Source organism: Crassostrea angulata, chromosome 6 (genome assembly GCF_025612915.1).
Source record: "Crassostrea angulata isolate pt1a10 chromosome 6, ASM2561291v2, whole genome shotgun sequence".
Taxonomy (NCBI): domain Eukaryota; kingdom Metazoa; phylum Mollusca; class Bivalvia; order Ostreida; family Ostreidae; genus Magallana; species Magallana angulata.
The window spans coordinates 53180613-53204917 of record NC_069116.1 but is presented as its reverse complement, the minus strand read 5'-3'; the positions used below and the strand labels follow the sequence as shown (position 1 = coordinate 53204917).

The 24305-nt window shown below is 32.6% G+C and overlaps 2 protein-coding genes and 2 non-coding genes across 7 annotated transcripts; 3 read left to right on the top strand and 1 right to left on the bottom strand.

The window, feature by feature from the left end:
• The first annotated feature begins 11648 nt into the window (after positions 1–11648).
• Positions 11649–11720, top strand: Trnah-gug (transfer RNA histidin (anticodon GUG)). The gene has a single exon. It is a non-coding gene; the product is annotated as a tRNA-His (tRNA).
• A 1494-nt stretch (positions 11721–13214) lies between these two features.
• Trnah-gug (transfer RNA histidin (anticodon GUG)) lies at positions 13215–13286 on the top strand. Its single transcript has one exon. It is a non-coding gene; the product is annotated as a tRNA-His (tRNA).
• Positions 13287–13575: 289 nt separating this feature from the next.
• LOC128189082 (complement C1q-like protein 4) lies at positions 13576–17583 on the top strand. Of its 3 annotated transcripts, none has more exons than XM_052860531.1 (3): positions 13576–13730; positions 13826–13930; positions 14078–14571. In XM_052860531.1, exons 1-3 carry the CDS (start codon positions 13640–13642, stop codon positions 14512–14514), a joined length of 633 nt encoding a protein of 210 aa, XP_052716491.1. In that variant the 5' UTR covers positions 13576–13639; the 3' UTR covers positions 14515–14571. The 3 variants fall into 3 exon arrangements, with proteins under 3 accessions (XP_052716491.1, XP_052716493.1, XP_052716492.1); XM_052860533.1 differs by lacking the exons at positions 13826–13930; positions 14078–14571 and adding exons at positions 16843–16947; positions 17095–17583 and having other exon boundaries at positions 13614–13730; XM_052860532.1 differs by lacking the exons at positions 13576–13730; positions 13826–13930; positions 14078–14571 and adding exons at positions 16612–16742; positions 16843–16947; positions 17095–17583.
• A 2539-nt stretch (positions 17584–20122) lies between these two features.
• LOC128189878 (serine dehydratase-like) lies at positions 20123–24025 on the bottom strand. 2 transcript variants are annotated; one of them, XM_052861663.1, is made up of 8 exons: positions 23852–24025; positions 23334–23537; positions 22799–22951; positions 22645–22720; positions 22111–22150; positions 21682–21909; positions 20672–20796; positions 20123–20353 (listed from the first exon to the last, which is right to left on the bottom strand). In XM_052861663.1, exons 2-8 carry the CDS (start codon positions 23505–23507, stop codon positions 20166–20168), a joined length of 984 nt encoding a protein of 327 aa, XP_052717623.1. In that variant the 5' UTR covers positions 23508–23537; positions 23852–24025; the 3' UTR covers positions 20123–20165. The 2 variants fall into 2 exon arrangements, with proteins under 2 accessions (XP_052717623.1, XP_052717622.1); XM_052861662.1 differs by having other exon boundaries at positions 23334–23529; positions 23852–24024.
• Positions 24026–24305: the final 280 nt, after the last annotated feature.

The following is a 24305-nucleotide window of genomic DNA, read 5'->3' as shown; positions in this document are numbered from 1 at the left end:
AAGTTTGAGATCAGTCCGTGCAAGCCCGTGGCGTTTGTTCTGTTAATGTAGCTTTAGTTACGATGAAGAAGTAATCCGTAAATCAACACCAAAAGTGCAAGAGGACATCAAAGAACAATCTAAATATGTTTCATTATAGCTACTTGAATTAAGCTAAACAATGCATTTGATAGCATTTTTAAATGTTTAAGAAATTCGTTTATTCATTGAACGCGGTCGAATTGTTCCATTGATTCGCCAAGATTTCAGTCTTGTCAGTTTTTGTTAGAATTTTAGATTGATATTCATTCAGACATCACACCTTTTCAAAATACAGCCTATCAGTATATAGTAAAACTCATTTAGTACGAACACGGTTATAGCGAATTCTCGGATAAAGCGAATTTTTTTTGAGTCCCCAGTAAAGTTCTTAACAAATCATTGCAAAATTTTACGGATATAACGAACTCACATATAGCGAATTTACGGATATAGCGAACTGGTTTTGAGTCCCGTTGAGGTGAATTATGATGAAATTTAACATTTTTATAACGAAGTTCTTTAAAGTTTACAAAGTTTGCATTACTATTTAACATAATAGTTTGAATAAATTTATTTCCATGTACATTTTTCAATTCCTAATCCGATTATTAAAGGTATCAAAGTAATGTATTTTTATTTTAAGACCCAATTAGCAAAAATTATAGTCTTGCGAAAGAAAAATACAGATATAACGAATTACGGATATAACGAAGTAAATCCATTGGTACTTAGGACTTCGCTATAACCGAGTTTTACTGCATTATGACATTGGGTAAATTAACAAGTACATATTTATACTCCTTTGAGTTAAAGTGTGTGTGGGGGGGGGGATACCCCTGGTCAAGTGTTCCACAGTTCCATGATAACGCACGTTATTCAATTTCTCTGCTCACCTGATGGGTCTTAGTGACACACGACGACGTCAAAAAAAAATATTCATTATATTATAAATAAACATTATTTCGTCAAACATTTACCTATTTTAATGATTTTACAATTGTCATATCATCAGATTTTTTTCATATAAATCTATGTTCATCATCTACATATTGTAAATATTTTTTCTTGAATAAGAGTATGAAACGAATAAAAATTCGTAAACTCTTTGTTTAACGGAAAATGTTTTTTTTTCATATTGATTTTCTTTATCATTATATATTGATTTTTTTAATTTTGATTTTAAAAAAAACTGTCAATGCAGTACTTAACCCTCCCAAAATTATATGAGGTATCATACTTGCATGTAATTTGAAGTGAATTGATCAATTTATCCTTTTTTCTTTTTTACAAGAGAAATTAGTCATAATGATATGTGCAAACATTTTTTTTTGTAAATTTTAACCCAGTACCTTAAATGATATGGGTTTTATTCTACTTAAACTTGTTCAATAGATGAAATGACTTTGATTATTATGAAAATAAAAAGCATTACACCTTTTTGAACGGAAGGTCGCCGACTTAAAGAAAAAGTAAAGGGTGAATAAGATTTAATGAAATTTGTGAGGTCTAAAATGGATTTAATCAAGGTTTGATTTATACGACGTGATTAACAATATTTAAACTTGTATTTTGAAATCTTTAAATAATTATTATAATGATAGTTATTAAGGTCTTCCGTTTTCAACGGAAGACCTTGTACTGATTCTGTTGATAATTCTTTTTATTCTTTTTTTTCTTCTAGACGTTTTTTAAAACTTAAATATCTTATTTGTTTGTTGTCCTATAAAGTTCAAATTTTCAGAGCTTATTGGTAGTTACTATTTCTCAATATCTACGGAAAATCGTTGAAATCGACACTTCCGGTACCGAGTTATTCCCCTTTTGCCGAAAAAAATAGGCATTCTTGTGCACGCATAGGCTCTGAAACCGCTCACAGCATGTGTTACAAAGTCACAAATCTTAAAAATAGAGAGTTTGAACGTTGTCCTCCGAGTTTTGTTTTTACAATTTTCCTCCTTTAAAGTTTCAAAAAAGTAATTTGAATTTTTGTTTCAAAAAATGCCGATATTTGGTTGTGTTTTTGTTATGTAGCTCTTTAGTTTAAAATTTTCCCTAAACACATATAGAACAAAATATGTGCAAAATATCAAGGGCTTTTATTTGACACCATTGAAAAAGGGCTGGCCCCTTAAATTAGGGGTCTAGAGCCTCTAAAAGTTTTCGTTTTATAACTCAAAAATGGTTAATATTTCGCTATAGCTGTCGATAAAAAAGTTGTTCATTATTGTGTTATCAATGTCGTTACAAAATTATTTTGTACCGGTAATGCGTAATATGAGTGTAAAAAGCTTGTCTTGTTAACATGTACCTGTATTCATTTGGCAAGTAAGCGAATCGTCTTTGTGCGCAAAACGTACATAAATTAACAGCTGAAAGTGTACCAGCATATACGGGATGCTTTGATTCATTTGAAAAAGTGTCTAAAAAGTATACGTGTACATGTTTTTCTTACAGCCTTTTTTTGGAGTCACCTCTGTTTAGGTCCTATAGTGGACAACCGTTAAGAAAATCAAAAACGAGAAAATATAAACGTTCTTTTTCTTATCTAGTGAGATAAATAAACAAGATTTAAAAAAATAATAACTTCCATGAAATAAATTTGAGTCATTTTACTGCAAGCATTTCAAATCGACCTAAATGCTTAGTTGTGTGCGTATTTACATAACCCATCTCGCCCGCGGCCGAGAAAATCGATCGCCAAGCTCGCGGCTGGACTACCTAGCGGTCAGCGGTTATCTAATACACAAGAATCGCGTGTGTCATATGTGATTTTATTTACCCGCAAACACAAGAATCGTACACAATGACATTAAAGCTAACTCTTCTTAATTTGAATTAAACGAAAGAGTGTCAATAAGAAATCGTTCTGTTTAATCATAAAAGCAATGCCATTCTCGAACTGAAGCAGTATCAGACAGATAGATCAACTGTGGGATTAAAGGGGGAACACTTAGTTTGGTCATCATACTGCAAACATTGTAAATCTTCCTGAGTTCTGAGCTCTCTACGTGTGTTTTAACATTACGTAAGTTATCATATCCCTCATCCGCGGCCGAGGAAATCGGTCGCGGCTGCACTACCTAGAGGTCAGCGGTTATCTAATAACAAGATACATAACTGTTTCAGTTAGTTTGTTCACCTTCAATTTATTTAATTAAATATTAGAATGTGAATTGAGAAGCCCCTCTAAAAATTGATAAAAGCGATATTATTCCAAATCAGAAACATCATCAGACATAAATCAATAGTGAATTTGTAATTCTAAAATGTTCTAAAAACTATACATGTACTGATAATGTTATAGATAAACAACGAAAAACCACAAAGATTAAACCTTAAAATGATGATCACCCCCAGAACATACATGTAGCCAAGGAGATCCCGCGCGAGTGGGCAAGTGATCCGCGGTAGCTTCGTGTTCTTCTACATGTACTTTATCACACGTACATGTTTATTGATATTTTGTACGATTCCAACTATTTGTTTTTTCGAGATTTTGACCGGTACATGTAAGATTGACTTGTGTTTCAATTTAAGATTTTTTTATTTACCCACGAATATTTCCGCTAAATACTGCTGAGAGGTTTTATAGATATCGTGGAAAGTAGTTGACATCTTCATAAAGTTGCACATAAAATGAGAGAGAGAGAGAGAGAGAGAGAGAGAGAGAACCCAAAATTGGAAGCATTATTTAGCCGAATTTAGAAAATGAAACAGCCCCCAAGCGTTCAAGGCAGGATAAAATAAAATCAAATATCAAATTAACACATGCGGTAGAGGCAATTGCAACTTCTCTGGCCTTTCCGGCAAGTTTGGAAAAACACCTCGATGTATTAACATCACCGGATGTTAGAATTTTATACAAAATGGAGTCGCTTCCCATTAAAATAAGTATCGGTAAGAAGTCTTGTATGTCGTTTCTGTGTTATATTTTATTGTATATTGATACCTTTAATGAAGTATAGCTCACATCTCAACAGATCATAAAATGTGTTGTAATTATATCAAGTTTTATAAAAAGGGGGGTTGTCATGGACGCCTATGTAATACATTCGAAGTGTTTTTCCGAGCTTGCCGGAAAGGCCCGAGAAGTTGCGATGGGCGGTAGAGGCTGACACGATAAAAGAATTGTCCAGAATTGAGGGATTAAGTGATTATTTTTAGAATGTTCACATGAGTTTTTAAACAAGATTTGTTTAGATTTTATCGGTTTCTTGATCACAGTGCAAGGGCTTTATTTTTTTTCCAAATGTGGCGAAGACCTATTTTTGGCGACTACTTAACATGTGTACATTTTTCTCCTCAATGTATGTCACTTTCCCACCCGTATGTTTATTCGGTCAGTCTATGCTAAGTCAATCCGCTCCACGTGCGACCGAAAATCTCGTGTCGCGTCAGCGCACATAGCTCAGAATATTGCCCCCGGGCTGCAGACCAGCAATTGATAAATAGTTGAAGGATGCTTTCACTGCAGCGGTCAATTGTTAAACAATAAGTGTCTAAATATTCGATGTCAATCAACCTCACCTTAAAGGTGCGATATCGTAATCTGAGAATGTGGCTAAAAATTAACCTGTTGAACACGCTAAAATTCTATAGTTATGAACAGAATAAAATATATATTATCAGAGACATAAATAACTTAATAAGTTATTTATGTCTCTGGTTTTATAAGTTAACAGTTTTAAGTCAAAGATTAAATAAAATTTGTTCTCAGGATTAGAAGTAATGATATACGACTACATTAAGCAATAATCATTAAATCATCAGAGTACTGCAAGTGTCGACAGTTTCTTATTTCTTTGAAATAATTGTAGTAGTTCAATTGACTTGCAGACTATAATATAGCGACTTTTCTGCCTTCCAAAAATGTATGCATTTAATTGCGATAGATATTTGTTCTTGGGGATTTTACTTATTGTTATATGCAAATTGATAAAAAAAAATCATTGAAGTTGTGTAGTATGAGGTTGTAATGCAGATTAAGTGACCTAAAACTCAGCTGAATATTTTATTTTTAATCTAGCTTGTCAAAATGGGAGATTGTTAACTTGTAGCTTGTTAACTCTGAAAAAGTCTAGAACAGAAGAAATAAAGTCTTTATAGCTTTCGCTACATCTTCCTATTTATGTGTACGCGTACATAAAGCTATTTTAGATTTTTTTTTTTATGTATAAAAAGTGTTGTATTTCCTAACCTTAAATTTAAATCTATAGAAATTCAATATCTACATGTAACATCTCAAAAGCTTTGATAGCTTACCGCTTGGAAATCATTTAGTGATGCAAATTGACAAATGCCCATGAAAAGACATTATTGGACCCCAAGGGTTTCTTATCCTTTCCGACGATGATGAGAAGAACTCAAATATGCATACAAATCATACATTTACATGTATATTTATATGTGACATGATAGAAATAATTGAAAAATATAGGTCTTTTTTGTGCCGCACAAAACGGGCGAAAAGGATTTTTATACCCCACGTAAAAAAATTGAGGGGGGGGGGTTAAATAAAAAACACCTTGTCCGTCCGTACGTCGTGTCCGGTCTATATCTTTCTGATAGAAAAACATTGGAAGTGTTCTTACTTCGTACAAATATTACTCATTACCTAACGAAGCATCATGAGCTAAACCCAAGGTCATTTGGACAAAGTAAAGGTTACTGGCAGGAAAAGTGCAAAATTTGTTTCCGGTCCACTTTGGAATTTCTTACTTCACACAAAGATTGCTTATGACCTGAGGGTGTGTAATGATTTGTCCCTAAGTCATTTAAGGAGAAACATTGGGAGTTTCTATTTCATGTAAAGATTCCTGATGACCGATGATGTGTCATGAACTTGGCCCAGGGTCAGTTGCGCAAGTTCAAAGTCATATTAAACATGTGTCATATCTTGTATTAATGGAAATGAGTAAAAGCTAGAGTTTGACATAAAGAATACTTGTGACCTGTAAATATACCCTGTCTTGTCTGACTCGCTAAAAAAAAGAACCATCCACTATTCTCTAATAGAGAAATACGTGAGTAATGACTTCTTTCTTAGTGGGGATATCATTTGTGAGCTTGCTAACAGTACCTTTTAGATGGTCCAGTGGGAGCAATGCCCCCCCTTTCTCTCAACCAAAATTTCCCTTAAGTTAACGCTTAGAAAATTGATTTTTGGGTCATTTCCCCCACCGCCACATCCACACTTTTATTATAATTAAATTAATTATATACATGTACATAAATGATGTACTTTTTAAAGTTATCCTAAACTTGAAGTAAGTTAAACGAAGAACTTGCCTGGTATGAAAATAATACTTTGAAATTGAGTCTCGTTTTCGATTTCTTGAACTTACTATTATCATATTGATAATCCAGTATCATTAAAAACGATTTCCCTTCTCCTTACACTCGCAAGGTTTTGATAGACTCTGATCTCCACATGACCTCCACATTTGCATACAATCTAAATAAACACCTACTTAGCAAAGATATGCCTTTATCTGTTTAATGAGTGGTGCAATACTCAATTTAGAGGTTACATAAAAACAGGCGTGAATTTATCTTTTTTGTCTCCATTTGAAGATTTCCAATCAATTTTCTAAAGCTCTAATTGGTAAGAAGAAATGGTCGTGTAAAGATGACCTTTTATCAATACAGGGTCTGTCAGGCTCTGACAAGTGTCAGGAGAAGGAGGTGTTTTAGTCAGACTGATGGACAATCCTTTCGCGACACGAAGTTGCGACGGAAGACCTAATCGTTGCTTTGCAACGAGCTCGGCTCTAGTTTTAAATTTACCCTTTTTAGACCACGAAACTTGATACGTTAGATGCATTTACACTCTTTCATATTAACATGTGATATATGCTCGCCTCCTGGTTTTGTTAAACACCTCTATCTACATCTTTGCTCGGTATTACACTGGAAGTCTTAACGATGATTGAATTAAATACAAGTTTAAATGAAAAGGGATGCGTTACCATTGCACCAGAGTAGCTCTGTGTCCCTTTTAACAGCGATGTTATCTTGATATCTAGATGTCACTTAGGAGAGTTAGTCATGGTGCACATGCAATCATGGAATTAATCATCCAAATTATCAGAACAAGACTGTTTAACCTCTGTTTTCATATAATTCAGAGAGTTATGAAGATGTGTGGTACGGATTTCCGATCTAGATGTTTAGCTATCCAAAAGTGTTTCTGATTCCACCCAACGTCTTTATACATCGTTCACGCCCGTTTGCAGCATTATGATAAGTGAATGATGATTTGTTGGCACAATTACTGAATATCCTTCTCTATCGCTTATTATCCCTCACTTATCATGCATTTAATATTATGTTATTAAAGTGCAGGTAGAAAATTATAATATTGGCATAAAAAATACAGCTTGAATATCATAAACAATTGTATAATGATTCGATGAACGAAAAGCATGTTAAATTTAATTTTTTTTACTTTCTTTAAATAAATGAACTGAATACACATGCCTATTATAACAATACACTTTGTGTCAATCACACGATCCTTCAGGGGTGGTCCAATTCTACTGGTCTGTCAGGCAGGCAGGCATACAAGGGGTAAACAGGTACGATAAATAGATAATTTATTGTTTATATTAAAGTACAACAGTGACATTTAAAAGACACATCCGAGGTAGATAGATGATAAGTCTAATTTGACACACAAGGGATTACCAGTTGTTTTCCGGGATAAAGACATGACTCATTTCCGTCAACGGTTCTAGTTGCTAGCGTGTCCTCTCATTGTTTTAGTGTCAGTTTGCACAAAAAGAGGACAACATGAGAGAAATTTAACCCCCAAGTCAAGGAAACGTAAGATTCAATTAACTTGAAATATATATGCTCAGAATACGAAATATAATACTTAAAGTATATCTAATTATCTATTTATGCGACGAATACACTTCAGAAAAATGACGCGGTCCATTTAAAGTTAATAAGGTTGTCATTACAAATTTTGGCAATTATTCTAACACATGATTATTTTTAAAAAAAACCAAGTGAATTCTGTTATCAAAGTAAAAAAAAACAATTATAAACTCAGTTTTTGTCAAAATTACGAAATGTCACATTTTTTGAAAATAAAGAAATATAATTATACATTTTTGAATACTTTTATATTACCAATGTAATATAGATAATTTAATTAAAGATGTATCTTGAATTCAAGTGAATAGATCAAAGACCTGCATATACCAATATCTACAAAAAGGTCAACTGTGATTTACAACCATAGAAATGATATACAAATATTTCAGCTATATACATGTATTATAGATTTATCATAACAACTCTATATTTTATAAAAATTATAAACTTTTTTTGGAATATATCTTTGAGGTTTATATAAAAAAGAAATGTATCTGAACATGCGGTAACAGTAATTTGGTACAATGACCGTTTGTCAGTAAAGAGGAAATTCGGTATTTTATTATTTTGAAATATAAACAATTATCCTTTTTTCTGGATAACGATTTAATGAATTATTAAATCTATATTGGGTACTATATTGTAAAAAGTGAAATTTTACGAAAATGCACTCAAAATTGGTGCAATCGATACAATCAGTGGAATAATTTGCATTGTGTTATTTGAAAACCAGAAACTTTCTCAGAAAAGAAAATGAAAAGTTTTCTAAACATTTTACAGGAAACCTTTTCTGAATAACATTACAGTCAAATTATTTCACAGAGTAAACGGGTCATTTAAAACTTGAATGGAAAAATTGAACTTAATGCCACTTGTTTTATAAAAGAAAAAACTGCAATGACTAAAAAGAGGCAATTACTTGTGTGGGCTGTTGTAGCCGCAACAACAAATTACTAACCATTTTGGAAACATATTCGAGAAATAGCCACAGGTATATGCATGGCCATTGGACTTCAATAAATATTGTAGTAAATCTTATAAATGTAAGTATTATAGTAAATTATACGCGAATTGTTAAACTCCTTCTTCGTCAAGAAAATTACCAATATCTCATGAAAAGTAGAACATTGTTGGCTTCTGCCCTGATTAGGTACTGGTTTAAAGCCAATTCTTGTCATGTACCATGTATCACTACGTTGTTTCATGTGTTGATATTGTGACAATACAGTGCACAGGTGAAAATTGATACTGGGCGAGAATTGGTCCTATGCCAGTAGTATTTCTTCATCCTTTCTAAAAATATTGACGAAATTCAAAACTTTAGAATATCTGGTATCACAGTTAAACTAAGTTATTTATTTAATCGTTATACAAATTAAAAAAATTAACAAAGATACATTTGTAAAAAAAAATATATAAATAAATGTAAAAATAGATCACAATTGATTTTACTGCTGTCAATAAAACTTGTGGAACTAAAAGATTAATAATATGGATTTTTAAGATTTTATGAATTATTTAATTAATGGTTATGGAATAGGAACTTTAGTCATGGTATCTTTAAATTATAACGGTTTCTCTAAAATATTACTATGTAAATTTCTCCAACAATGTACAATATTCATATTAAAAAACATCCATTTTCTTTATAAACGTGTTAATATCTTATTAGTAACATATAGGTTCGGCAAGATGAGAATGATAATGGTATGTTGTATTATAATCTGTATGTTTATTTACATCCATTTTGATACATACATATCCAGACAATTTTTTGCCATTCATCAACTAAATGTCAACAACTGGTAGGTCTGAAAAAGTGATTAAATGGCATAAAATAATACTTAGGCAATACAAAACAAACCCTCGATTTCCTTCGTAGATAACACTAGCTGATAAGAACAAGTGAGCAACACGTATTGTATTTACTAATACGGCGTTTGTACTTAGAAGTATGTATGTGAACTGTTTCAATATTGCAGTAACAACTTTTGCATATCAACAAATTCATGAAAGATTTAACCACATAATTCCTAGATTTAACAATAAAATGCATCTTTATCGTCATTAAAGAGAAATGTTTTACACTTGACCTGTTTAAAATTAAATGTACTATTCCAATAACGAAGAAGTTTACTGGCAATCAATGATAAAACAAATCACAATCCTACAAGAACTACTAACTTGACAAACAAAAGGCATGCAAGTGATTTGTTGAAAATTTGTTGAAAAGTTTTAAATTTGACAAGCAATTCTTTTGATGTATTTTTAAATCTTGGAGTATGTGTACCGATATAAAATCTGTTTCTGTAGAGTATTTGAAACAATGTTGATTTGAAAATATTTTATTATCATACATTATATATTGCAATATTGTTAATTTGAAGAAATTTTAAGTAGTCATTGTCAACAGCTGTCAATATTGCAAAGTGGTTAGTACTAAATGTGCTCAATCATTGTACATGTACATTTTTTTCAATATACTTTAAAATCAGTAGTTATATTCAGTAGTTATACAGTACTGTACTTTATTGCAAAAGAAATGACAACCCTCATTGCAATCATACTCACATGTGATCTCTTTCAAAGGTGATGTGGTCTAACAATAAAGAAATGATAACTTAACCGACAATGTCGTTATATGTTTTCAATATTGCATGTAAGCCAGAACATTACTCTTGTCGCCATATGTTTTCTAATCTACAATTGACAAGAAACGGTTTTAATCAGTCGAAACAGAGATTATAACATATCAATGTTATGGAAATGTTATTTTTGCTTCAGAATCATTTGGTCCAATAACCATGAAGCAGTCTTAGACTTAAAGAGGCATGGTAACGATTTTGGTCAAATTCTATTTTTCTGTTCTTATTATTTACAATGCTTTAGGACTGCATTTCTAATGATCAAATTTAATTTGAGAGTCAGTCTTTAAGTTCTAACTTAAAGGAAGATACAGAGCTCAAAAATTTGTGTCATGTAAACAAGGCTCGTGTCCTGGTTTTGTTTACATAGGTTCAATATACCAATAAACAATCTTCTTCGAGCTGATTTTTCTATCTTCTTATTCTTTTTAAGCATAGATAAATAGTTTCTAATGTTTAACCATTCATTTTAGGTCTAGAATTGGAGGTTTTACTTCAAAGTTCAAAATGTAAACACTGTAACTCGCTTACAACTCAACAAATGACACTCAAATTATGGTTGCCTTTTAAGAATGCATCACTGAATCATTGTAAACATTAAAATCGGAAAAATAATTTTTTGACCAAAATCGTGACCATGCCCCTTTAAGTCAAAATTTGTAGATTGCCTTATTTTCTTAAAGTAAAAACAACAAAACATAAAATGAAATACTATAAAAATGTGTCTCTATATAATGTTGTTATTAAATACAAATTTCAAGCATAATTTTATGATGAATATTCGATTTATAGATGATTGAAATTTGGACGTAGATCAAAAAATGATTCACGATTCTGGGGCCTTATCTTAATTTATTTTATCTCATATCACTCCTAGTAATGAAATGTAATTTACAATTGTTTTGTTATTTCAGATCCAAATTTAAAACACTACAAAACTGAAGAATTAAAAGTCTTTCAAGATTTCTTGTTGTCTTCTTATCAGCAGTGTAAATTAGTTAGTGCATTGGGATTTTGTTACAATATACTCAAGTGGCAAGTGTTAACGAAAATATTGATTATAGGAAACTCACGTTTCCGATACCAACAGATGCCAATATAGCCGTGATCGTATAGTGGTTAGTACTTCGCGTTGTGGCCGCGACAACCCAGGTTCGAATCCTGGTCACGGCAGTGGCTGTGCAGTCGCTGATACGGCATGGCAGTCATTTTTTACTCCATAAATTTATCAAAATCTTCAACTGTAATAACTAATGTGTGCCAGTTATTTTCAAAGATGCATAAACAAGTTCAGTAAAAATGCTAAGTTGATGCACCGATTAAGAGAATTTCGTTGCACTGAATACCATGATACGATCATTAAATCCATGTTGTAAAATGATTTATGTAGAGAAACTCCTGACTAGTCATACAAACGTTTTACAAATATACTAGAAAAATTACATAATATTCTACTAGTATTCCAAATATATACAGCTTTAATCATTCACTGATATGAATACACAAAGATAAGTTTAATAATACAGCTACCTGTTTCAGACATGGTGCTTTTAATCATTTCTATATTTATTTTGGTCTGTAACGGAGCATCGGGAGATAAAATAAAAAAAACAAAAAATACCCAACTTAATTAGTCGAAAATAGACTATAACATAATGTTGTTGAAATGTTCTTGCTTCAGAATCATTTGGTCTCATGACCATGAAGCAGTCTTAGGCTTAAAGAGGCATGATCACGATTTTGGTCAAATTCTATTTTTCTGTTCTTATTATTTACAATGCTTTAGGACTGCATTTCTAATGATCAAATTAAATTTGAGAGTCAGTCTTTAAGTTCTAAGGAAGATACAGAGCTCAAAAATTTGTGTCATGTAAACAAGGCTCGTGTCCTGGTTTTGTTTACATTAGGTTCAATATACCAATAAAAAATCTTCTTCAGGCTGATTTTTCTATCTTCTTATTCTTTTTAAGCATAGATTCTAACGTTTAACCATTCATTTTAAGTTTAGAATTAGAGGTTTTGCTTCAAAGTTCAAAATGTATACAAAAGCTTTGTTTACATGGCAAAAATTTGTAGGCACTGTAACTCGCTTACAACTCAACAAATGACACTCAAATTTTGGTTGCCTTTTAAGAATGCATCACTGAAGCATTGTAAACATTAAAATCGGAAAAAAAAATTTGACCAAAATCGTGACCATGCCCCTTTAAGTCAAAATTTGTAGATTGTCTTATTTTCTTTTAAGTGAAAACAGCAAAACAAAAAGTAAAATACTATAAAAATGTGTCTCTAAATAATGTTATTATTAAATTCAAATTTCAAGTATAATTTTATGATGAATACATGTATTTGATTTATAGATGATTGAGATTTAGACGTAGATCAAAAAATGATTCACAATTCTGGTGCCTTATCTTAATTTATTTTATCTCATATCACTCCTAGTAACGAAATGTAATTTACAATTGTTTTGTTATTTCAGATCCAAATTTAAAACACTACAAAACTGAAGAATTAAAAGTCTCAAGATTTCTTGTTGTCTTCTTATCAGCAGTGTAAATTAGTTAGTGCATTTGGATTTTGTTTCAGTATACTCAAGTGGCAAGTGTTAGCGAAAATATTGATTATAGAAAACTCAAGTTTCCGGTACCAACAGCTGCCAATATAGCCGTGATCGTATAGTGGTTAGTACTTCGCGTTGTGGCCGCGACAACCCAGGTTCGAATCCTGGTCACGGCAGTGGCTGTGCAGTCGCTGATACGGCATGGCAGTCATTTTTTACTCCATAGATTTATCAAAATCTTCAACTGTAATAACTATTGTGTGCCAGTTATTTTTAAAGATGTATAAACAAGTTCAGTAAAAATGCTAAGTTGATGCACCGATTAAGAGAATTTCATTTCAATGAATACCATGATATGATCATGTTGTAAAATGGTTTATGTAGAGAAACTCCTGACTAGTCATACAGACGTTTTACAAATATACTAGAAAAATCACATAATATTTTACTCCAAATATATACAGCTTTAACCATTCACTGATAAGAATACACAAAGATAAGATTAATAATACAGCTACGTGTTTCAGACATGGTGCTTTTAATCATTTCTATATTTATTTTGCTCTGTAACGTAGCATCGGGAGACAAAATATATGAAAAACAACTGGAAGCTCGCCTCTGTAAGTAAAACAAGTATTACTCAAATCGACATAAATAAATTGCAATATTTCTCTTTATGCGATTTCTTCTTATAAAAAATTATGCAATTTTATAGCTAAAACCGAAGCTGATATTAGAGATCTTCGATCTGGTCTGGAGCTCCTAAAACAGCAAAACAAACAACTAATAGCCGAGCTTAAATCTCTTAATACAAAAGAAAGTATGTAGAATTATCTTACAAACCACGAACTTGACCCATTTTTCTTAATTTGGTAAATTATCAAATGATTGTATGATTATATACTTTTACTATAGAGTTTTATAATTGTCAGGTAAGATATATACTAATTTTCAAAATTTGTTTTAGAACGTCTTCTTTTGTCAACGCCATCTCATCAACAGTATGTAGTGTTTACAGCCAAGCTCAATAAACAGTACAACTCCCTGAATGACAGAGAAACTGTCATATTTGACAGTATCGTTACCAACGCTGGACAAGGCTATGACGAAAACACGGGGATATTCGTCTGTCCAATCAGCGGTTACTATCAATTCGCAGCTACTATAGTGTCAGAAAGCGGAACAGATAAGAACTTGGACGCAGAACTAATGCACAACGGGCGACAAATCGTGCGACTGCATGCTACTGTGTATGGATATGACGAGGGAACACAAGTCGTAAATATACACTGCGCTCAAGGAGAAAGAGTTTGGATCCGCCATTTAATGGGAGTTGGTGATTCTGCCATAATGCCGGCTGGATTCAGCACATTCTCTGGAGCACTGCTGCATGCTGACCATTAATGGCATAAATTTGATCATAACATTTTTTACAATAAAAAATGAAAGGATTATTGTTAATTGATTGTCAGAGCTGAGGTTGGTTAGATCTAAACTAAGGATTATTTTCTAGAAAAAAACTAGTTTTCGATAGGATTTTCTTGAAAGCAGATGTCGGTTGATGACATTTAAAAAAAGAGTTAAAAAGCATGAAACTTATTTTTAATGGATAATAATTCAAATGTCGATGATATGACTGTAATGGGATACATTCCGTCGATGTCCTGCATTTAAAGATTCACATAAAAGACAATTCACATAAGTCTAACGACAAAATTGAGAATTAAATGACGGATGATTATTAAAATAAACTATATAGTTAACATTATCTAACAAACTTACTCAGTTTAACTGACAGTAAATATATTACACTTATGGTATTCAAAATCATCGCATTTCTATCAGTTGAACTTGACAATACATCAAAAGTTCCCAAATAACCTTTGATCTGGTCTTACTATATATCATGCCAAGATGTAACGATATAATGATATTGATGCCTTCTGTCAGGTTCTGTGTTTTCGTTTTGCACACACTAAGTTCAGCCCTCGCATAAACCGGTGATCCGCTTGCATAGCCTCTGTCAGAGCGACTTTTGAATTTGAGACTCACATTTACAGTTGAATGGATGTAATTTGAAACACGTATAACGGAAAACTGTCAGGTTTTTTTTCAAACAAATATATTAATACAAGTGATTGTTGTAAATTGTTTATTAATAAAAACGGCATTAAACAAGGAAACCGAGTTTATACGTTTCTTGTAGTTCGCTGTGTTTTGAAACCAATTATTTCAAAGCAGAGTTTCTACTTATAAAAATAGATATATTTAAAGCTTAAATTGAGATAAAACTTTGAAACCCCCATGAATTTTATTTCAGATGGTTAATACAACTAGATTTGGACAGAACGACTGTTAGGCTTTGTTTTCGAAGACATGTATTGTATATTAAGATCAGATGCGACCTATCTTCCATTATTTACTATTTATTTTCCATCTCCTCAATGTGAACATTTCCTCTTCGTAATTCTAAAATTAAATTTCTATGTTATGTGATATTTTTCTGTTTGGAAAATATAAGCTATGAATTTATATATACATTGTATTAATCATTCGATAGCATTTTGCGTGCTGTTATAAGAAACATTCAAAACGTTGTAACTTAAAAAAGAAATCTGGTAATGTTCCTGAATTTTAGGTATTAACAGGTTCAAATGCAGATAAATAAAAAAGAGAAAATTCAAGTAATTAGTACAAACAGCTGCAAAAATTTCGCGATGTGGCTGCGACAACCCAGGTTCGAATCCTGGTCACGGCAGAGGCTGTGCAGTTACTGTTACGACATGGCAGTCATTCCTTGTTCTACAGATTTATCAAAAATTTTCATCTCTAGAAATGTTTTTTCTAATTATTCTTAAGGTATAAATAAAATAAATATGCTTTGTCGCATGGCTCCACTCGAATGATCACTTTCCATTTAATTACCCGTGGTATATCATTGATGCCTGTACGGGTCTTTTTGAATGAAAAGTGTCAATTGATTAATCATTGGACCAAAGACTCTGGCCAGCTATGAGTCTCTTCATAGGACGTAAGACAGACAAATTATTCTAAATTAAGTAAAACATAAATTTAGAACATTAAATAGTGATGTATTGAAATTAACTCTACAAGGGCAATAAACGCAAAAACGCAAATTAAATTGTCATTCTGTCATTTATAACATATTAACACTTTAACACATACAAAAAAGTAAATATATCCTAGAACACTGTTTACAGTTTATCTAACTGCAGTCCTTACCAATAAAACCTGACAAGTTTGATCAATCTAGAAACGAAGACCATACGACAAAATGTTTGTTACACGTGTAACAACTCTCACAAAGTTGATGCACCGATTGCGAGAATTCTGTTATACCATGGCCATTTAATAAATTGTTGTAACATGGTTCATGGAGAGGAACGAGCGACTAGTCAAACAGGGGTTTCATATAATAAAAAATCACGTAATAGTTTATTCCAAATGTAGACAACTTTGAAAACTTTACTGATAAGAATACACAGAGATAAGTTATATAATATAGCTACGTATTTCAGACATGGTGCTTTTAATCATTTCTATATTTTATTTGTTCTGCAATGGAGCTTTGGGTGATAGAACCTATGAAAAGCAATTGGAAGCTCGCCTCTGTAAGTGAAACAACTATTACTTCTACCGACATTATGAAAAAAAAACAATGTTTCTTCTACATGCAATGTGTTCAAATTAAAAATCATCGCAATTTTATAGCTCAATCCGAAGCTGATATAAAAGATCTTCAATCTGGTCTGGAGCTCATGAATCAGCAAAACAAACAACTACTAGCCGAGCTAAAAGCCCAGAATACAAAAGAAAGTATGAGTATCATCCTAAAAACCATATGATATTGACTACCTTTTCTATTCTTTAAATGAGTGCAGAAAGACAATTGTTCTTAAACTCGAACTTTACAACTTAAATTAATAATTGTCAAGTAAAAGAAATGCTCAATTTTTGTTTTAGAGCGTCTTCTTTTGCCAACGCCATCTCATCAACAGTATGTAGCGTTTACAGCCAAACTCAATAAGCAGTACAACTCCTTGAATGACAGAGAAACGGTCATATTTGACAGTATCGTTACCAACGCTGGACAAGGCTATGACGAAAACACGGGGATATTCGTCTGTCCAATCAGCGGTTACTATCAATTCGCAGCTACTGTAGTGTCAGAAGACGGAACAGACAAGAATCTGGACGCAGAGCTAATGCACAACGGGCGACATATCGTGCGACTACATGCTACTGTGTTTGGATATGACGAGGGAACACAAGTCGTGAATATACACTGCGCTCAAGGAGAAAGAGTTTGGATTCGTCATTTAATGGGAGCAGGAGATTCCGCCATAATTCCGGCTGGATTCAGCACATTCTCTGGAGCTCTGCTGCACGCTGATCAATAATGGCCTAAATTTGATCGTAACATTTTTTACAATAAAAAATGTTTATTCTTAATTGATTGTCAGAGGTTGGTTAGATCAAAACAAATGATTATTTTCTTTTAAAATCTAGTTTTCGATTGGATTTTATAGAAAGCAAATGTCGGTCGATGACATTTAAAAAAAGAATTAAGCATGAAACTTATTTTTAATAGATAATAATTCAAATGTCGACGATATGACTGTAATGGGATACATTCCGTCGATGTCCTGCATTTAAAGATTCACATAAAAGACAATTCACATAAGTCTAAAGACAGAATTGAGAGTTAAAGGGACTGACACGATTTCATATCAAAAATTTTATTTTCAGTTTTTATGTATAAAATGGTTTGCTGGCGTATTTTAAATAAGTGACCAACATATTGAATGTTAAAGTCAAGTTACATGTACAAGCGAGATACAGAGGTAAGAATTGATTGTTATGTAAACAAAGCTTGAGTCTTATGGTTGTTTACAAAAAATGTAATGTAGAGAATTACCATTTCTTAGAGAAAATTACTTGTAAAAAAAACAATTTTAACTAATTCAATATCTTCATAAATACTATTATCAACAAAAGAAAGTTATATTTTATTTAACTTACACCAATACAACACATATGTAAACAATGAAAATAATCGAGCTTTGTTTACAAAACAAAGAATTATAAACTCTGTATCTTGCTTATATCTTGATATTAGACTTTCAAATTTTAACATAGCATTATTAACTTCTATATTTATCATAATAAACATTGAAAATGGAAAAATAAAATTTGAAAATTTTAAGTCAAAATCGTGTCGAAGTCCCTTTAAATGACGGACGAATATTCAAATAAACTAAATAGTTGATATTATTTAACGAACTTACTCAGTTTAACTGACAGTAAATATATGGAACTTATGATATTCAAAATCATCTCATTTCTATCAGTTGAACTTGACAATGGATAAAAAGTTCCCAAATAACCTTTGTTCTGGTCTTACTATTTATGCCAAGAGGTTACGAAAAGGTGACATTGATGCCTTCTGTTACATAGCTAGAAAAGAATGTGGTTTCGTTTGACTAAGTCAAACACTAAGTTCATTCCTCGCATGAATCGGTGATCCGCCTGCATAGCCTTTGTCAGAGTAACTTTGAATCTGAGACCCACTTCTACAGTTGAATGGAAGCAATTTGGAACACATATAACCTTAAACTGTCAGTTTTATTCAAACAAATATATTTTTACAATTGATTGTTGTAAATATTTCCTGGAAAAAAAACGGCATCAGACACGAAAACCGAGTTTATAAGTTTCTAATAATTTGCGGTCTTTTGAAATCAATTCTCCTAAAGAAAATTCAATTCAGATGGTCAATCCACTGTACAACTACAATGTAGATTTTGACAGAACAACTTTTAGGGCGCCTTTCTTTTCGAAGATATGTACATGTACTGTGGTTTTTTTTTTCAATGTTTTTGACCTCAAATATGACGTACATGTACCAATCTTATATTAATTCACCCAACGTGCTTTCAATATACTACAAGTATTTGAATTTAAAAGAAATGACAAAGTAACATACAACAAATACTGAACCGGATAATTATACCAGTGCCTAGGTGGCATATCTGCACCCGTCTAATATGCATTTATCAAACTTCAAATATGTTTATGATAGACCATTATTTAAAGAGTTTATAACCAATTTAGCTATATGATGCACTGGCGTCGGAAGCAAATTGAAAGTGGGGGGGGGGGGGCTAGACTAATCCTCGGAAAAAACTAATTCCCAAATTCATGGTAATCCTAATCCATCGGGGGGGGGGGGGGGGGTAATACCTATACTTCCAAAAAAAAATCTTACCTTCCAAAATCCCCCCCCCCAAATTATAAAATTCCTAGGGGGGGGGGGGGTCCTATAGGATTTTCATTGCTTCATGTAGGAAAATTTTTTTACCTAAGTATGCCTATGACTCCAACTTCTCAATCTTTCGAAGTAAATGATGCTATGTCATTAATGGTTAGGTCTAACTTTGCAAAAAAGCCCCCCCCCCCCCCTAGCCCCCCCCCCCCCAGGTTCCGACGCCTATGTGATGTATCTCACCTGTCAGGAGATAGGATTAATAATTTTTATAGGATGATTGGAATATCTCACCAGAATAAAATAACTTTCATTAGAAATTCAAATACTGATAGGATTTGAACAAAACTACAACAAGATTAAAAAATCCGATAGGAAATCCTGTAGGAAAACTACCTTTCTGAATTAAAGTCCTGAAGGAAATACTTTTTACTCAAGAAAAAAAAAATTCCTATAGGATTTTTATTGTTTCATGTAGGAAAAATAATTTACCTAAGGGAATTTTCCTTTTCCCTGTCATGTGAGACACACATAAAATAAAGGAAATATACTCTCCAGGCAATGATCTATCATTTTGTATGTATGGCTTTTTACGAAACTGCATCTTACAAATGTAAGCAAGTGCAAAAATTCCACCTTGGAACTGGCATGATTACCCGGCACAGTGTTAACTGCTCTTGAACTAACCTAAATCTTAAAATGGAAATTCAAAACATGTGTTTGACATTCAGTGTCACATTTTATTTATTACAAACACTTTTACCAATCATTACAAGTCAAATTCTTTTTTCCATTTACTGAGAGCATCAAGGGTGACAGCGCTGCCTCCGCAGACGACAATCAGCGCTGACTTTATTTCACCGAGCTGACCCTGAGTTTGAAGGTCCTTGAGAATACCACTATAAACAGCAGCCAAACTGGCACCACATGCGGGTTCCACCAACTGTCGATGATCGTCTGAAGAATTACAATGACAGAATCTTAGGGTCCTGTGGCGGATAGTTATCATATGAAATGATATGGTAACTATTATCGTACTTTATTTTTTTACATTAAATATATTGAATTTATCCATAATTTTTTTATTCCAAAACCGAAATAAAAAAAACATCGGCTTATAAACTAGAAAACACTCGACTGAGCCAAAACTGTTAAAAACAAAGCCTTAAGTAAATAATGTGTCTGACTGGAACTCAAATTCTTTCTTATGAATTTTAGTACACATAATAAAACTTGATCAAATTTACACTACCTATTTCAATGTAAAAATCTTACCTGCAAACTTAAGACAAGCATTAATAGCTTGTTTGTCTGTACAAAGCTTTGATATGACTTTATTCTTCTGGCACAATTCAAACACTTTTGTGCATGGAGTGAGGGCCCCAAGGCATTTTGCAACGCTGTGAACAAATCGTATAAAATCGTATTTTATCTATTTAGCGAATATTAAACTTGAATTCATTTACCTTTATTTTTTGTAATAACCAACAATGATATTTCGTCATGCATTTAAAGTCGGTCGTTTATTATTTTTGGGAGTTGATTTTAATCAACTCTCCTATGCAGTCACTCTGGCAAACCGAAAGTGAAACAGTGTTTGGACCTAAGCACAAATCATCACCGCTGACAAGTCTTAGTTCTTGAATATAATACAAAAATTCGATGTAATGTATGCTGAAGCATTGTTTTTCAAGGAAACTTATCTATAAACACTTTGAAAATAGTAAAATTTTATATAATACGAACAGTTTAGATATTTATGTAGTCTCATGTATTTCTACGCCAGAGTTTAATATAGTCCCGTTCAACCAAAAACTCGGCTGTCTCCGTAAATCTCCGACAAACAGATAAACGAGACTGGAGTTCAATATCAATAGTGCTTGGATCCATACAATTTTTAGAATTGTTTCGATTACTTATACATAGTTCGAAATCTATCTTTAAATATTACACAACATGATTCATATGGGGTTTCTCTAAATTCTTGTCTGAAAAGTCTAATTAAAATTCATATTATAAAAAAAGTACGTAATTTAAATACAGACTAGAAACTAATTGCCACGCAAGATAAGTTGATTTTAAAATAAATGATAATCGATAAAATCAACTCCCGTCAGTACTTCAGTACTTTGTTTCATCATTACAATGGAATTTTTTGCTAGCTTTTGATACATTTGCTTTGAAATACAAAAAAGCATAATAATTTTCTAAAAGATACAAATCTCTTTTTGAATTGACGTATCAGTCAGGAAAAAAAACAATACAACTTTATTGAGTTAACAAACCTTGTAATTGCTGGAATGGTGGCCACCTTGTTTTCTCTCAGTGACACATTCAGACAGTCAGCTCCTTCAGTCTCCATTGCAACCACTGGGATGTGGCCCCATCCAACTCTCTGCATCCCTTGTATGACCCCACACAAAAGTCCCCCACCTCCTACAGAAGCCACCACAACATCAGGTGGGCAGGGCAGCTGCTGCTTGGTCTCTACTATCAAGGATTCATGTCCCTCCCTACAAGTATTTATGGATCATGATAAGAGACGGTGGTATAAGTCATATTTCTCACATGCAAAAAGAGCATCATTAGTATATCAATTCTTTTTGTAAAATTTTATAACATTTTAAGATAATTTTTATCAATATAATTTGTGTGAAAACAAACAACTAGAATATGTAGTGACAGTTCTTTAATTGGCTCACAGTGCAGCTTACCATATATCTGGATGGTCACATGGATTAACATACAAACATTCTACAAGGATAAGTACATCAATGTTCTAAATGCGTTAAATGAGATTAATATTGAATTTCTTTCTTATTTCATATTTATTTCGATTTCGTAATGGAAGTTGTCAATTTTTTCAACATCGACTGATTTTTTGTTTAGATTATTCCTATCTTCGTGATTGTATCCAGCAATAAAACGTTACAACCTTGATTCTCAGTAAAAACTTGATAAATTGACTTGTCGACTGCAGGACATAGTCAAGTTTTAATAAACGCAGTGGTTTTTACCTGATCAACGGCTTTTGCGAGATTTTCATGAATCACTTTCTATTTTTTGTACGGTCCGTTTAGTGAACAATATTGTTCATTTCTTGCACGGAACGGTGCGGTTCGTTTTAAAGGAGTAGTAACACGTTTTAAAGTCTATAGTTGTTTCTCGTTGTAGGAAATTGCAGAATTTGTTTTATCCGTTTTATGAGTTTTCATATTTTTTACAAAGGTTAAAGGGGTTAATTCTACCTGGATCTTTGGCAAGAGTCATAGCATATTGATTTGATTCATCCCAAACACTGCCTTGGACTTCCACGGTTGCTTCCTAAATAAAAATAAAGAACTAATAAAATACATCATACATCGTGCTACTTTTATACTTTTCAAACGTCATAAAAACAACCTGCTCTCTGATTTTCTGTGCCATAAAGTCCGGAGTAGTTGTAGGGAGAACAATGGTTGCTGGGAGATTCAAAAGTCGAGCAGCATAGGCAGCTGCTAAACCTCCGTTTCCACCTGAGGCACATACCACCCTCTTACAGCCCTTCAACACAGCCTGAAAACAAATGATGACGAGAAAATATTAAGGAATAAGATATTTTCATAAGACTGAATGATATATCAATATACGTTACGCTTATCGATTTCCGTGGCCATTTTTGATTGGACATAAAAGAGCTCTGTCTGTTTTAAAAAATGATCAAAAATTTAAATTGTATTGTTTAAATATATGGTTTTTCTTTACTAGATAATATTTTATAGCAAAACAAAAAACTCAAGGCGATCGCCTGATCAGTAATTTGTTGACAACCCAGTCTCCTTAAATATTGCAGAGCTCCAAATGATACAAATATATTCATGGATCACAGCATAACATGCATCAGTTACTTTGCGTTAAGGTAAGCAACAAGTTTGGAGTTGACAGCGAATGCACAAACCTTCTGACACAAGTTTCCTATTCCCCTAATCTTGAAGCTTCCTGGCACTTGCAAATTTTCAAGCTTTAGGTAAACTTTGAACCCAGTACTATTCGACAAAGGTGTGCTCAAGATGGCCGGAGTTTCGATGTAAATTGGTCTCTGGTGTATGTCACCGTGCGTTAAAGCATCCATCAAAGAGTGTTCCGATCTTTAACTGAAAAACTTTAATGTTATAAAATAGTATCTATTAGAGAAAATCCATATATTTAAGCAAAACAATTTGAATGTTTGATTAAATTTTTAAACAGGGCTTTGTTTTGTCTAATCGAAAATTGCCACGGAAATCCAACCTTTTAAGAGTAAGATATGCGAAACATATAAAACTTTTTGTGCACAAAATACCGATTGATGCAATATTTGAATTATTCTATTTTTTTTTTCAATGATAGAAAAAATAAGTTGAGAATGCTTTACGTTATGTCGATTTCATTTTTACACTGCTAAAGTATTAACATAAATTTACAAACCAAACTGACCGTAAATTACGAAAGCTGTTGATGTTGTTTTCTCTTTTCGTAAGTATAAAATGGCGTCTGAATGTTGAGCTAGAGGGAGCTACTGTAGCTGTAAATGAACGGTTGAATATGTTTCACTTCTTCCTTTTTGTCACGGTGCATTGATTACGCAGTTTAGGTGAGGTAAACGCCAATTTTAAATGTGCAATTTTTCATGTGCATGATGCTTGAATTATAAATGCATAGGTTCATCATAAATTAGGTCACGCCGCAGACATAACAGAAGGTAATAGACAAATAACTAGACGCGATCATGTGGAGAGCAACGAATAGGTCTTCTGTTGATTTTGAAATGTTATTCTACAATCTTAGAGTTTTTTAAATCCCAAAACCATATACAATGTATATCAAAAGTCTCATTAGACACTAAATTGCATTTGCAAACACCATGACAAAAAAAAGAAATCTTGATCGT